Here is a 13,628-nt window from a genome sequence, read left to right as displayed (position 1 = left end):
TACCCGCTCCTTGGGGGCCCTCTGCTTTATTTCAGGTGCCTTACAGGGAACAGGTACTCGCTCCTCGAGGGCCTGCTCTCCATGCCTCGGTGACTGCACTATCTTCTTCAACCTGGTGGAATCGCATACCTACATCAAACATCTAGTGAGTACTCTAACTCACAGTCTATCTTATCCACAGTACTACCTTGCTGGGAAACCTGCTTCGGAGCCTCCCTATACCAATGGGGTGAGAAGGACTCCCTCTGCCGAGGTCCCTGAGACTGCTACTACCAGACTGCCTCATACTGCCACCTCTGGTGGACTCTTCAAGCTGTATAATAAAGAACTAACTTTGTGTTTGTGCATTCTGAGCCTAGCCCAGTACTGTGGCTCCTCACGGGGCTCCTCTCCATGGGCGTGGTCATTTGCCACAGTACCCAAGGATCCACCCAAACACCGCTTAGCCTTAACAATAAGGTAGGGAGCTCCCCTGGTGGTAAGCTCATCCTTAATCTTCCTTGAAAGATCTAAGAAAATGGTGACCAGGCTGTCCTCCTGCCAATTTAATTCAGAGGCCAGAGTCCTAAACTCCACTGAATACTCACCTAGATATTGGGACCCCTAGCAAAGGTGAAATAGTTCAGAAGCCTTTGCAGTTGCTCAACCTGGCTCCTCGAAGATGGAACAAAATTGTTCCATGAACTGTTGGAGATTAGGAAGAATGGGGTCTCCTCATTCTCAGAGGGAGGAAGCCCAGGCCAGTACTGTTCCATCTATTAAGAAAAGAATATAAGTAGTTTTAGCTTGATTGTCAGGGAACAGTGGAGCCTGCAGCTGAAAGTACATCCTGCACTGGTTGAGGAATCCTCAGCACTGTTTGGGCCCCCTGCATACCAGGGAGGAGCTGGCAGCTGAGAAACAGGCTGACTAGGCACTGAAGGAGGTAGCGGGACCACTACAGGTGGAGGCAGTGCATCAACTTCAGTCAAGGAGTCCAAGTGTGAGGTGAGGTGGTCCATCACAGTGGCAAGGAGCTCCAAGGCACCCTGTTGGTCCTGCTACCTGCAAGCAATGCCAGGGATGGCTTGGAGTGAGGTCAAGTCTGTCAAGTTCATGGCCTCAACAAATTGCTTTTATTTGTGGACCCTTGGGCAAAGGTAGATTGGGCCTGCAGATCCTCATCATCAGCAGGCAGATCCAGGTGAGGCAGAAACTGGTCAGGAACTTCACTTTTGCCAGCCCCCATTCCCCTCGGGTTGAGTCTTTGTTGCCGGGACTGGCAAGATTTAGGGTCTCTACAGATGTCTGGCGAGGTGATCCAAGGCCAAGCTAGAATCATAAACAGGCAGTATCAAGCGTATTGTGAGTCCAGGCAAGGGTCGAGGCAGGCAGTGATCAAGCGTATCCAGAGTCCAGGCAAGGGTTGAAGCAGGTAGCAATCAGGCATATCATGAGTCCATGCAAGGGTTGAAACTCTGTATTCATCTGAGGAAAAGGAAGAGGGACAGATAGGGCTAAAGTAGGCAGGTAAGGTAGGGGCAGGTTAAGTAGACAAGGACTGGAACAGGCTGGACAACGAACATTGGAAGCAACATGCACTACTGAATGTAACTGGACCTGTTGCTGAGGCATTGGCTGTCTTCTTATAATGAGAGGCTGGTGAGGTCATCTAAGGATGTCCTATCACACCAGCAAGGGATGGCATTGTGCAGTCATGTCAGAGAAGGTGCGGCAGTGTCCTGCCATGCTAGGAGGGAGTGCAGCCAGCCCAGCTGTGAAGGCATGGGTGGCAGTTCTCAGGAGAAGTCCGCAAACTACCGAACACAATAGATGCATAGTAGGCAACAGGCTGGGATACTACAGTATGAATGTTGAACCTCTCAAAGATTTAATCTCCCCAATTGAAACATGAAAAAGTCAGCAGAAAGATGGCTGTGGTTTTTATTTTTTAAAAGCAAATGACAGGGAATATACTACTTACAGACACCGAGCTGTGCTCACAGTAGAATTTTAATTAAACCTGAAAAAGGTGACTTCCAGTGAGTTGCATATGTTCCCTTTGCTACCCAAAAATCCATCACTGTGTGCCCCGATGGATTACACCTCCCTAGTCCCTCTCTGTCACTTGTCACCCCCCCCCCCCCCCCCCAAATACACACACACACACACACACACTCACACTTTCCTCTCCATCTTCTGCCCATCCAATCTGAGACATCCCACTCTGATTGCTGCTTAGTTCCTGGGTGATGGGAGGGGAGATTTGGAGGAAAGTTACTTCTTCTAGAAATGTTCTATAAAGGTGGATAGCTTCCTGCTGATCTCACCAGTTATCTATGCACTGTGCAAGAAGCTGGACTTTCCTCCAACACAGTCATGATTTGCAGCTCATGGACCCAACAGGTTCCAACTCTACAGGTTCAGTGATCTTCAGCAGAAGTGGACAATGGAGGGGACAGGAGGCAGCACAATGCGCCAAGGTCAGAGCTTCCTTGTCATTTTGATGACACTTCAAGAATCGTATCTTTAAATAATTACTAACGAAGAGATGTGTAATGCAGCATATACTGAGGACAGAGCCAGAGGCAACTGTGCTTTCCTTTCAGTGCTTACAAAATTGTCACTGACAAGGATGAATCCAAACAAGGAAATAATACTCAGTAAACTATTAATTGTGTATTTTTAAGGAAAACTTATGTCAACATGGGCACCATGAACTGCCAACTGTGCTGTCGCAGATCAGATCACAGATTAAGACCTGTGGCAGCACAATCGTAGGTACGGATGGGCAGACTGAATGGACCAAGTGATCCTTATATTTCTGCTGACATCTTCTATGTTTCTGTGTCTGCATATGATCACTGTGATCAGAATAGAGTTTTTCCTTATGCAGCATACAATATTAAAATCTAAGCAAACAGAAGCTTCCTTTATGCAGCATACATGATTACAACCTCTGACGATGGCAGGTCTATACTAGAGCAGGAATTAGAGCCTGGGGAGGACAGGGCTCCTTTATACAGCACCCATGATCAAAGACTGAATAAAAGGCAGATCTCCTTTAAATAGTGCGCACGCTTATTAACAGCTGGCATGTCTCCTTAACAATGCCAGCCAAAAGAAAAAGGAAGATTCCCTTTATATATTGCCAACAATTCCAGTCTGATCAGAGGACAGTTCTCCTTTACACAGCACACACGATTACAGCTTGAGGAGTGGGCAGGTCTCCTTTACATAGTGCTCATGATTTCAGCCTGAGGAGAGGGCAGGTCTTCTTTACATAGCGCTCATGATTTCAGCCTGAGGAAAGGGCAGGTCTCCTTTACATAGCGCTCAGCCTGAGCTGATGGAAGGGGGAAGAGGGAAGAGGAAAGGATTGATAGCAATAGATCATAAGATAAATATGAGTGAAAGTGTAAGGAGATGGGGGACAGCATTTGGGACAGGCTGAGAAAGAGTTGGAAAAAAGTGAAAAGATGAAAAAGAAGACGAACAGGCAGGAAGTCAGAGTCAGATCGAGAGTGATGAGTACATGAATATTTAGACTGTAGAAAATATTGATAGGAAAAAGTCTATGTCACCTTTGCTAAATAGTGGACCCTGACGGGGGAATAGGTTTTTTTTCTATAAGTTCAATAACCTGGAGCCTGAAACTTCATAAGTTTTTGTCACTGTTTGGCTTGGGATAGGGTGTGGATGGGAGGGAATAGATCACAATCAACAGGAAAACTGCCTGAGATCAATCACCTCTCTCTACCTTTCACATGCTCAAAATGTGAGAATACAACAAGGCACCAAGCTCCAAGTTATATTGTTTGAAAACAGATAAAATGCCATTTTCAGGAAGAGATGACTAAATTTCCATATGCAAAGTTTTATTACCCATAGTTCCTCTTGAAGTAGAGCTACTGGGTATGTATTTTACTATATTCCATTTAATTCTGTAATTCAAGTAGGTTTATGGGTAACAAAACTTTGTGCAAGGGAAGTTGCAGCATGCATTCCTCTTTGGGAGCAAGGTTTTTTTTTTAACAGCCACATAAATTTGACTGCAATTACCTATGCAAGTTACAGCAGTTTTCAAAGCAAACTTGCTTGCATAAGATGTCTTTGAAAATTATTCCACTTGCTATTATCTGTGCAGAACGTTTATGTGCATAGTTTTAAAAATGGAAAAGTATGTGTGTAAGTGCAAAATCCTCCCTAGCTGAGCCCCCCTCACCACACCCCCAAAAATGCCTCCATGCAGCCTGGACATTTTCATATAAGTTTACTCGTGAACCGGGCAGGTGATGTTATCACAGGCCATTTCTGCAGTAAAAGCACCATTTTACCCATGGAAATCCTTTTGAAAATCACCCTCTGTAAACCCATGTAGTTTATTTGTCTATTTTCAGATAACACAGAGGGCAATTTTGAAATTCCCTGCCCGGACTGCAGCCTGTAGCCCATGGCACTAGAAACCCTTATAGCATTTCTCTTTGAAAATAAGTGCTGATTCTGCACGACGCAGGTACAAGGATCCCATAGACTTTACGCTTGCAGTGAGGCGGGTACAAGGTGTGCACCAGAAAGTACATACAATGATGCACAAAGGCAATCACTGCACCTACATTCCCTCTCTTGATCTAACCCTGCCATCTTTTTCCCATGTGTAAAAATTAGTAAGAGGGGCAAAAATCAAACCACATTTTTAGGAAGGGTAAACACACATTTAACAGCATATCAACTCTTGATTGTTGCCCCATAGTTCGTAACTCGGTGCTACATTGTTCAGTTACTAAGCACCTACAGTTGGGCTTCTCAAACCTATTTTGAAGACCCCATAGCCAGTCGAGTTTTCAAGTTATCTACAATAAATATGATGAGATAAATTTGCATATCATGGAGACTCAGGATATGTAAATTTATCTCATGCATATTTATTGTGGATATCCTAAAATCCTGACTGGCTGAGGGGTCCTTAAGACAGGTCTGTGAAGCCCTGACCTAGAGTAAGTTATGAGGGGCACTAAGCTTTAGCAACAGGGCAGGCATCTCTGGTCCTTGGTGCCGCAAGATGGTTAGGTTTACAGTATATCTGCAATGAATGTTCATGAGATGCATTTTCTTGCACCACCGCCACTCCATGCAAATGCATCTCATGCATATTCATTGTGGATATCCTGAAAACCCAACCAGCTTGCAGCACTCAAGGATCAGAGTTGTCTGCCCCTGTTTTAGTAAAGCAAACCTGGGCCCTGTGAGCATAGTAAGTCTCCAAATAAGAATCCTTCCAGGGCTTTAAATTTTTTAAAATTAGGCTAAATAAATTACTGTTTTCAAATAGTTATGCATGGATAACTAAGCAATTACCCAGGTAATATAGACAGCTGAAAACTGCCCTCTCCTGTGCTGGTAAAAGTGCCTGTGCTTTTTCATAGCATAGGTACTTTACCTGCCCCACAGAGGAGCAGGCTAGAGGCAGAAGAAAAAGGAATCAACAGCAGTGCATGGGGGTTTCATTTTGAAATCCCCAGGCATCCTTTATGGTGTTTGCACTCACTATAAAGCAGATGCAAAGTCCACAGGCACAGAATCACCCAACCCCCACCCCCCAGTGCTAGCAAGCCCATGAATTTTCAAAGGGGAACTCCACAGGGAGTTTCCCTTTAAAAATGTATTTCTAGTAGGGATGTGAATCGTGTACCCGATCATTTTAACGATCGGGTTCGGCTGGGGGGGTGGAAATCTGATCGTTAGAGATGTGAATTGGAATTGGTTCCGATTCCAATTCACATCACTAATTTTTTTTTAGTGAGGCCCGCGCCGATAAAAAAAACCCACCCTGACCCTTTAAAATGACCCCCTTAGCCTCCCCCCCCCAAAAAACCTTTTAAAATTACCTGGTGGTCCAGCAGGAGCGCGGGGAGCGATCTCCCACTCTCAGGCCATCGGCTGCGTTAATAAAAATGGCGATGATGGCCCTTTGCCTTTACCATGTGACAGGGCAAAGGTAGCGCCGGCGCCATTTTGAATATTGGCAATATGGCCTGAGTGCAGGAGATTGCTCCCGGACCCCCGCTGGACCCCCAGGGACTTTTGGCCAGCTTGGGGGGGCCTCCTGACCCCACAAGACTTGCCAAAAGTCCAGCGGGGATCCGGGAGCGACCTCCTTCACTCGGGCCGTATGTCACGGTCAGCCCCTGTGACATTGTGAGGACAAAGGTAGCGCCGGCGCCATTTTGAATACTGGCAATACGGCCCGAGTGCAGGAGGTCGCTCCCGGACCCCCGCTGGATCATTTAGTCTAGTCTCAGGAAATATAATGATGATACCAAGATTCCTCATTGTTTAGTCAGTGTTTTGATAAGAGGAAAAGGCATGCCATGAAATGGCATAAGGATATCCTCTTTTTAGCAGTTTATTCTTAAAAAAAATGCTTATGCATTCATTTTGTTTATCTGTCTGTGTGCATATTATCTACCAAACCATTCAACCTACATCAACCACATTTTCAGGATAGATATATCTATATAAATGCTAAAATACAAAATAACATTTTCCCTTAAAACTTATGGATCTAGCAAAACTGAAAAGAAAGTCAACAAATAATTTTATATAATAATAGCTCTTATGAATTTCTCTGCATTTCTTTTCTTACCTGGTTTCCACATGAGAACAAGGTGAGCACAGGAGAAATTTCAGCTACAAATTATGTTTTCGGAACCTACACATGCATTTTAGGCATGGGGGACATTTCCTTTCCTACGTAGAAATTTTACCACATCCCTAATGATCTGGAATATCTTTACCAAAAAGCACAATCATTCCTCAGCTTTGCTCCAGTTCAAGAGTGTCTATGGGTGAGAAAACCTAATGGGAGAAAGAAATATCCTCCATTCCTGCTATTCTCATTTTGTGCAGTTTCAGAAAATCTCAGTGGCACAAAGGTCCTCTTATAAGGCCGATATTCATTATTCAGTGAGCGAGAAACTTGCCCAAGTAGCTTTACCCAGATATTCAGTGGCTCTTTTCTGGATGTCTGAATATTCCTGAATATAAAGTTACCTTGCTAAGTAGCTTCAGGTAGGTATTTCCCAACCAGACTTACCTAGCTAGCTTTAGCTGGGTAGTGTTGAATATCAGCACTCACTGACTAAAATTTAGCTATGCCTGGGAATGTGTCCATCACCAACTCTCTTCATCTGCCTAAATTTTGTCTGGCTAAAAAGTTACTCAGACAAAAATGTTGCTAGGGAACAGGGGAGAAATTTTGATATCTCAGGTTTTGTCCAGGTAATTTGAAAAGTTACTCAGGAAAACCCTTTGAATATTGCCCTCTATGAGGCAAATGATTCAAGGCCTAGTGTTATGCAGGCGCTGAATCCAAATGAATTTATAGCTGCAATAAAAAGAGGGCATGATCTAGTTGGGAAAGAAAACTACACACATGCATTATAATTTTAAAACATGCACCATGCATGCTTATAATGCCCTCAGATGAGATAAAGTAACCATGCAAATGTATTTTAAAGCCAACTAACAACCCAGTCATCAAACTATGCAGGTACTTTCAGTTTGAAGATCTGGTTGGTTTTTGCAGGCTGAAAAGTACATGGGTACTTTGTTAGCTGCCTTATTGAAAATTTACTTTTCTATTCACAAGGAAAAGAGAGAGTGGCACCTGAAAAAAAAAAGAGAGATCGTTTGCTTCGGCACGTGAAGAAAAAATGTTATTGTGGCTTAAAGATTCTATTGCTAAAATACCCCACAAACTTCCTACAGCTATAAAGCTTGTAAATATGTTGTCAATGAAAGAGTTAAAAGGGATTTTTTTTTTGTAACAGTGATCTAGGCAGGATATCAGAGTACAGACACACACTCAGGCATCACCCACTGGAATTTTTGTTAGTGTATAGTGTCATGTCCTGTGCATCGCAGAAGAAACCTTGCCGGATGGTTCAGGGATTTGTGAGCTAGGAATGAAAGGACAGGAAAAATTGGTCTGAATTTATTGTGATCCTGGTCACAAACCATGATTGGAAATGGCTAGGGGTGTGCATTCGTTTTGAACTTATATGTAAAACGCTACTTTTTTTTTTTTTTTAACTTAAAAAAGTGATGAGGCGAAAACGATCGGATTTCCAACTTATTCAACATAGCTATGTTGAATACATTGGAAATCGCAATCGTTGATCCTAAATAAAAATTTAAACCCCTCACCCTCCTTAATCCCCCCCAAGACTTACCAAAACTCCCTGGTGGTCCAGCGAGGAGTCAGGAAGCCATTCCTCTTTTCCTTTGCGAGGAGCACGTGACGTCCGCGTCACGTCGGAGTGACGCGGCCGTCACGTGGTCCACCGCGGTTCCGCTCCCGGACCCCTTGTTGGACACAAACAGAACTTTTGGCCAGCTTGGGGGGGCCTCCTGACGCGGACGTCACGTGCTCCTCGCAAAGGAATAGAGGAATGGCTTCCTGACTCCCTGCTGGACCACCAGGGAATTTTGGTAAGTCTTGGGGGGGGATTAAGGAGGGTGAGGAGTTTAAATTTTTATTTAGGGAACCGGTGCACGTATGGACATAGACTCAACTTATGGAATTCTCCATATGTCCATATTGACCGAAATTGACTCCCCCTTTTCGACTTATGGACTTATGAACATAAACTTTTTGTTTGCACATCCCTAGAAATGGCTGTCTATATATATATTTAAGAACCTAAGATAAGAACATAGGAAGTGCTATACTTGCTCAGACCAAATGTCCATAAGGAACAGCACCATATTTCAAAAAGAAATGCAACTGTCCAGATTTTGCCTCTTTAAACATTAAAAGAAATAAAACTCAGAGCAAAAAATGACCCGAGGATCTCAATGGGTTTATCTTATTTAAATGTTAATCAAAATGTTTATTAAAATGGCAAAGCCCTGGGCTATTTGCTACTGCACATGCGCAGTCTCTTCCGTTAAATGGTATCATATTAACAATCCTACAGGCCAAATCTTGGCTTTGCGCACTGATTAACTCGAGTTTGGCCATGTGTTTTCAAGGGGCATCTATTAGCCCTTATACTGTAAGGGTTTTAGCACCTCAAAAACACTCTGCCAAACCCACTGAAAACTAATAGCACTCATTACATGCAAAGGCATGTTGATGAGGCTATTAGTCACCCAGGATACTGAAAGTATAATGTGCGTCCAATCCGCACATTTTAGGAAACACCCAGAAAAGTATACAGAAAAGCAGAAAATACTGTAAAAAAATGTTTAAAAAAATGGGCCGGCCGGTTCGGTTAGAACGGATGCTCAATTTTTCTGACGTCCATTTTCCTAACTGATCGCTGTCAGCAGGTTCAGAAAATTGACTCATAAAACTGAGCGTCGGTTTCCTGAACCAACTGACAGAGCCACCTTTCCTGGGCCAAGGAGGCACTAGGGGTGCATAATCGTCCCTAGTGCCTCCCTTCAGATTGACCCCTCATTTAAATATAGGACCGCGTGCCCAGGAGAGGTGGCTGGGCATGCGTCGAGAGAGCGGACGCTCAACACGGAGCGCCCGATCTCCCGCATTTCTTACAGAATCATCCAGCTAGTGGGCTGAAGTGTATAAGGTTCAAAATATGTCCACACCCTGGGACTCAAAGAGTTACAAATATCATTTATTCATGGTCAAGTAGTCTAAAGATAATTCTGTTCAACAGAATTTGGTTCCCTGACACAATAGCATTTTACTAATCTGCTGCATTGGGAGGGTCACAAAATGAAAAGATGAAAACAACGTGTAGAGGACTGCTGGCACATTGAACTTTTAATCTTCTCATTCTGTGTCCCTCCCAATGCAGCTGATTAGCAAAACACAGTTGTGTCAGGGGACTGACTTCTGTTGAACAGAACTATCGTTATACTGCTTGACCACAAATAAAAAATAATTGTAATTCTTCACGTCCCAGCATGTGGACATATTTTGAACCTTATACACCTCACCCTACATTTTGCTCTGTGAGATTGTTTTTTCTCCACTTCTTTTCGGAGGATCATGTTACTAATGTCACAAGTGAGCTTTGAACTGAAGACAGAGACATCTGAACATTTTTTGCTTTCCATGTCTTTAATTCATAGTTTACACCCATCTGATCAATTACTTTATTAATGGGGTTCCCATACCTTCTTATCTTTACAAACGTAAAGGTCTCTCTTGACCTCTCTTGTCAGAAGCACTCAGCTTCACCTGGTATTGCTCATGTCCAAAACAAAACTAAAATGTGGAATGCACTCTTAGAGTAATAAAATGATCATAGGAAGAAGCCCCCATATAGTGTATTGTATGTTATCACTGTTGTAATAATTTCCCTTAGCTTAGTTTTTTTTTTTTTTACCAACAGATATCATGGAGCTCAGGAACCACAAAAATCATTCTTATGTGACTGAATTCCTTGTTGTGGGACTCTCCAGTGTCCAGGAGCCACACATCTTCCTCTTCTTGATATTTCTTGCTATTTACCTCATCACCCTCATGGGGAACCTGCTTATCTTCACCCTCATCACTAGTGACTCCCGTCTTCACAGCCCCATGTATTTCTTCCTGGCCAACCTCTCTTTGGTTGACATCATCTTCTCCTCTGCCACTGTCCCCAGCCTTCTCACCAATGTCCTGGGCACAAAGAAGACCATCTCCTTTTTGGGCTGTTTCACTCAATTATATTTCTTCCAATATTTTATGGTGGTAGAGTGTTACCTTCTGGCTGTTATGGCTTATGACCGCTATATGGCCATTTGCCATCCCTTGACTTACCCTATTCGAATGCGCAGGATAGTGCGTATCTACCTGGCAGCTGGCTGCTGGATAAGTGGCTTAATTAGCTCCATAGTCCAGGTGGTCTCTGTCTCTAGTCTGGACTTCTGTGGCCCCAATGTGGTAGACCACTTCTTCTGTGATGTTACACCCCTCTTCAAGCTCTCCTGCTCTGATACAGCCATTAGTGAGGGCCTCTTTATGTTGGTGGTGATATTTGCTGGGATGGGCCCTTTACTTTTTATCCTTACCACGTACATTCTCATTATCACAGCCATCCTGAAGATGCGTTCCACTGAGGGCAGGCACCGGACCTTCTCCACCTGTGCCTCTCACTTCATCGTGGTTGGGTTATACTATGGCAGTGGCATCTTCAGTTACATCTGGCCAACTACTCCCTATGCTGTGAACAAGGATATGAAGGTGGTGGCAGTGCTCTACACCATCGTCACCCCAATGTTGAATCCCATCATCTACAGCCTGAGGAACAGAGAGGTGAAGATGGCATTGAAGAAAATTATCAGCAGAAAGGTCCTGTCATAATAACCACATAACCTCCACAATAGGGAAAAGCTTGGATCTTTACATGGTCTAGTAGAAAGTAAAAAACATCATCAAGCAAACCTAAAACCTGTATCCTCCAACTATCCGCATAAGGCAATAAAATTCAATATTCAGCAGATAGATTGACTGACTGATATCCTAACAAGATGTGGTGCATAGTATTAGAGTAAAGAAAATTGTTTTCCTCCCTGGGAGAAAGACAAGCTGTTACTGGGACTGTGGCACCATACTCTTTCATTTTCAAATACACAAGACTTTTTCCCCACTTTAATCTAGCCCATCCATTGTAGTGGAAGTCCTTTGGCCAAGGACCACAGACTACAGCTATGGACCACATACCACAGTTTACTTTCAAAGCTATGTACATGCATAAAATCCAGTTTTATACATATACGTGGTTATAATAAAATAGCCCAGGGCTATCTGTAAAAGTACATGTACATTTCAGGTATAAGCATACTTTAATGTGAACTGAGCAGAGGCAGTATAGGAGGTGGAGTGAGGGTGGAGATGGCACTTTTTTATTTTAAAATGTATGTGCATAAGTTATACATGTATGTTATTCCCTCTGAAGAGCAGGTGTAGCTTTACATGAGTGAATGTGCATGCATACTTGGCAAATTTCTTGAATATTTTCAAAGCAAACGTATGATGACTGGGATGTTGGCTGTTTGAAAATTATCCTCATATATTATAATTATCCACCCTTAAACTTGGTCCAAATATTTATTATAAACAAAATCCCATCACAAATGTCACAAAATTCAACTTATGAGAAAGTCTAAAAATACAATTTGGAAAAAAAATTAACTCTTGATTGATACTAGGGATGTGAATCGTTTTAGGACGATTAAAATTATCGTCCGATAATTTTAATATCGTCTTAAACCGTTATGGAACACAATACAATAGAGATTCTAACGATTTATCGTTATAAATCGTTAGAATCGTGAGCCGGCACACTAAAACCCCCTAAAACCCACCCCCGACCCTTTAAATTAAATCCCCCACCCTCCCGAACCCCCCCCCCCAAATGACTTAAATAACCTGCGGGTCCAGCGGCGGTCCGGAACGGCAGCGGTCTGGAACGGGCTCCTGCTACTGAATCTTGTTGTCTTCAGCCGGCGCCATTTTCCAAAATGGCGCCGAAAAATGGCGGCGGCCATAGACGAACACGATTGGACGGCAGGAGGTCCTTCCGGACCCCCGCTGGACTTTTGGCAAGTCTTGTGGGGGTCAGGAGGCCCCCCCCAAGCTGGCCAAAAGTTCCTGGAGGTCCAGCGGGGGTCAGGGAGCGATTTCCCGCCGCGAATCGTTTTCGTACAGAAAATGGCACCGGCAGGAGATCGACTGCAGGAGGTCGTTCAGCGAGGCGCCGGAACCCTCGCTGAACGACCTCCTGCAGTCGATCTCCTGCCGGCACCATTTTCCGTACGGAAAATGGCGCCGGCCATACGCGTATGGCCGGCGCCATTTTCCGTACGAAAACGATTCGCGGCGGGAAATCGCTCCCTGACCCCCGCTGGACCTCCAGGAACTTTTGGCCAGCTTGGGGGGGGCCTCCTGACCCCCACAAGACTTGCCAAAAGTCCAGCGGGGATCCGGAAGGACCTCCTGCCGTCCAATCGTGTTCGTCTATGGCCGCCGCCATTTTTCGGCGCCATTTTGGAAAATGGCGCCGGCTGAAGACAACAAGATTCAGTAGCAGGAGCCCGTTCCGGACCGCTGCCGTTCCGGACCACCGCTGGACCCTCAGGTTATTTAAGTCATTTGGGGGGGGGTTCGGGAGGGTGGGGGATTTAATTTAAAGGGTCGGGGTGGGTTTTAGGGGGTTTTAATGTGCCGGTTTTGCGATTTTACGTTTTTTCGATTTTTCACGATTTTTCACGATTTTTCACGATATTTTACCCCCCCCAAACGGCAACAATACGATTCCCTCCCCCTCCCAGCTGAAATTGATCGTTAAGACGATCGAGGACACGATTCACATCTCTAATTGATACATCTTAAAAACAATTGAAGTTAGGTGTATTTTTATAATTTATGTACATAAGTGCTGTTCTGAGATTCATAGCACACTTTTAGCACATGTGTATGACATTTTCTAAATTAGAATTTTTATAACTATTTTATGTAGCATTCATTAATTTTTTTATTTAGTTACTTGGTTTTTGTGATGCTAGGTATTACCTTGTACATGTCCCTGTAGAATAATATCTGGTGTTCCTTCTTATACCAGAGTTGTGAACATTGGATTTGCAGCATCTCCAGCCCTGGTCAGCCAGAGGGATCAGGAATCAAATGTTGA

General features: G+C 43.9%; 1 protein-coding gene across 1 annotated transcript; it reads left to right on the top strand.

The window, feature by feature from the left end:
• Positions 1-10,351: 10,351 nt before the first annotated feature.
• LOC115082288 (olfactory receptor 5F1-like) lies at positions 10,352-11,299 on the top strand. Its single transcript, XM_029586521.1, has one exon. The coding sequence runs from the start codon at positions 10,352-10,354 to the stop codon at positions 11,297-11,299; it is 948 nt and encodes a 315-aa protein (XP_029442381.1).
• Positions 11,300-13,628: the final 2,329 nt, after the last annotated feature.

Source organism: Rhinatrema bivittatum, unplaced genomic scaffold (genome assembly GCF_901001135.1).
Source record: "Rhinatrema bivittatum unplaced genomic scaffold, aRhiBiv1.1, whole genome shotgun sequence".
Classification (NCBI taxonomy): Eukaryota; Metazoa; Chordata; class Amphibia; order Gymnophiona; family Rhinatrematidae; genus Rhinatrema; species Rhinatrema bivittatum.
The sequence above is the reverse complement of the archived record's forward strand: the minus strand, read 5'-3'. Positions and strand labels throughout refer to the sequence as shown.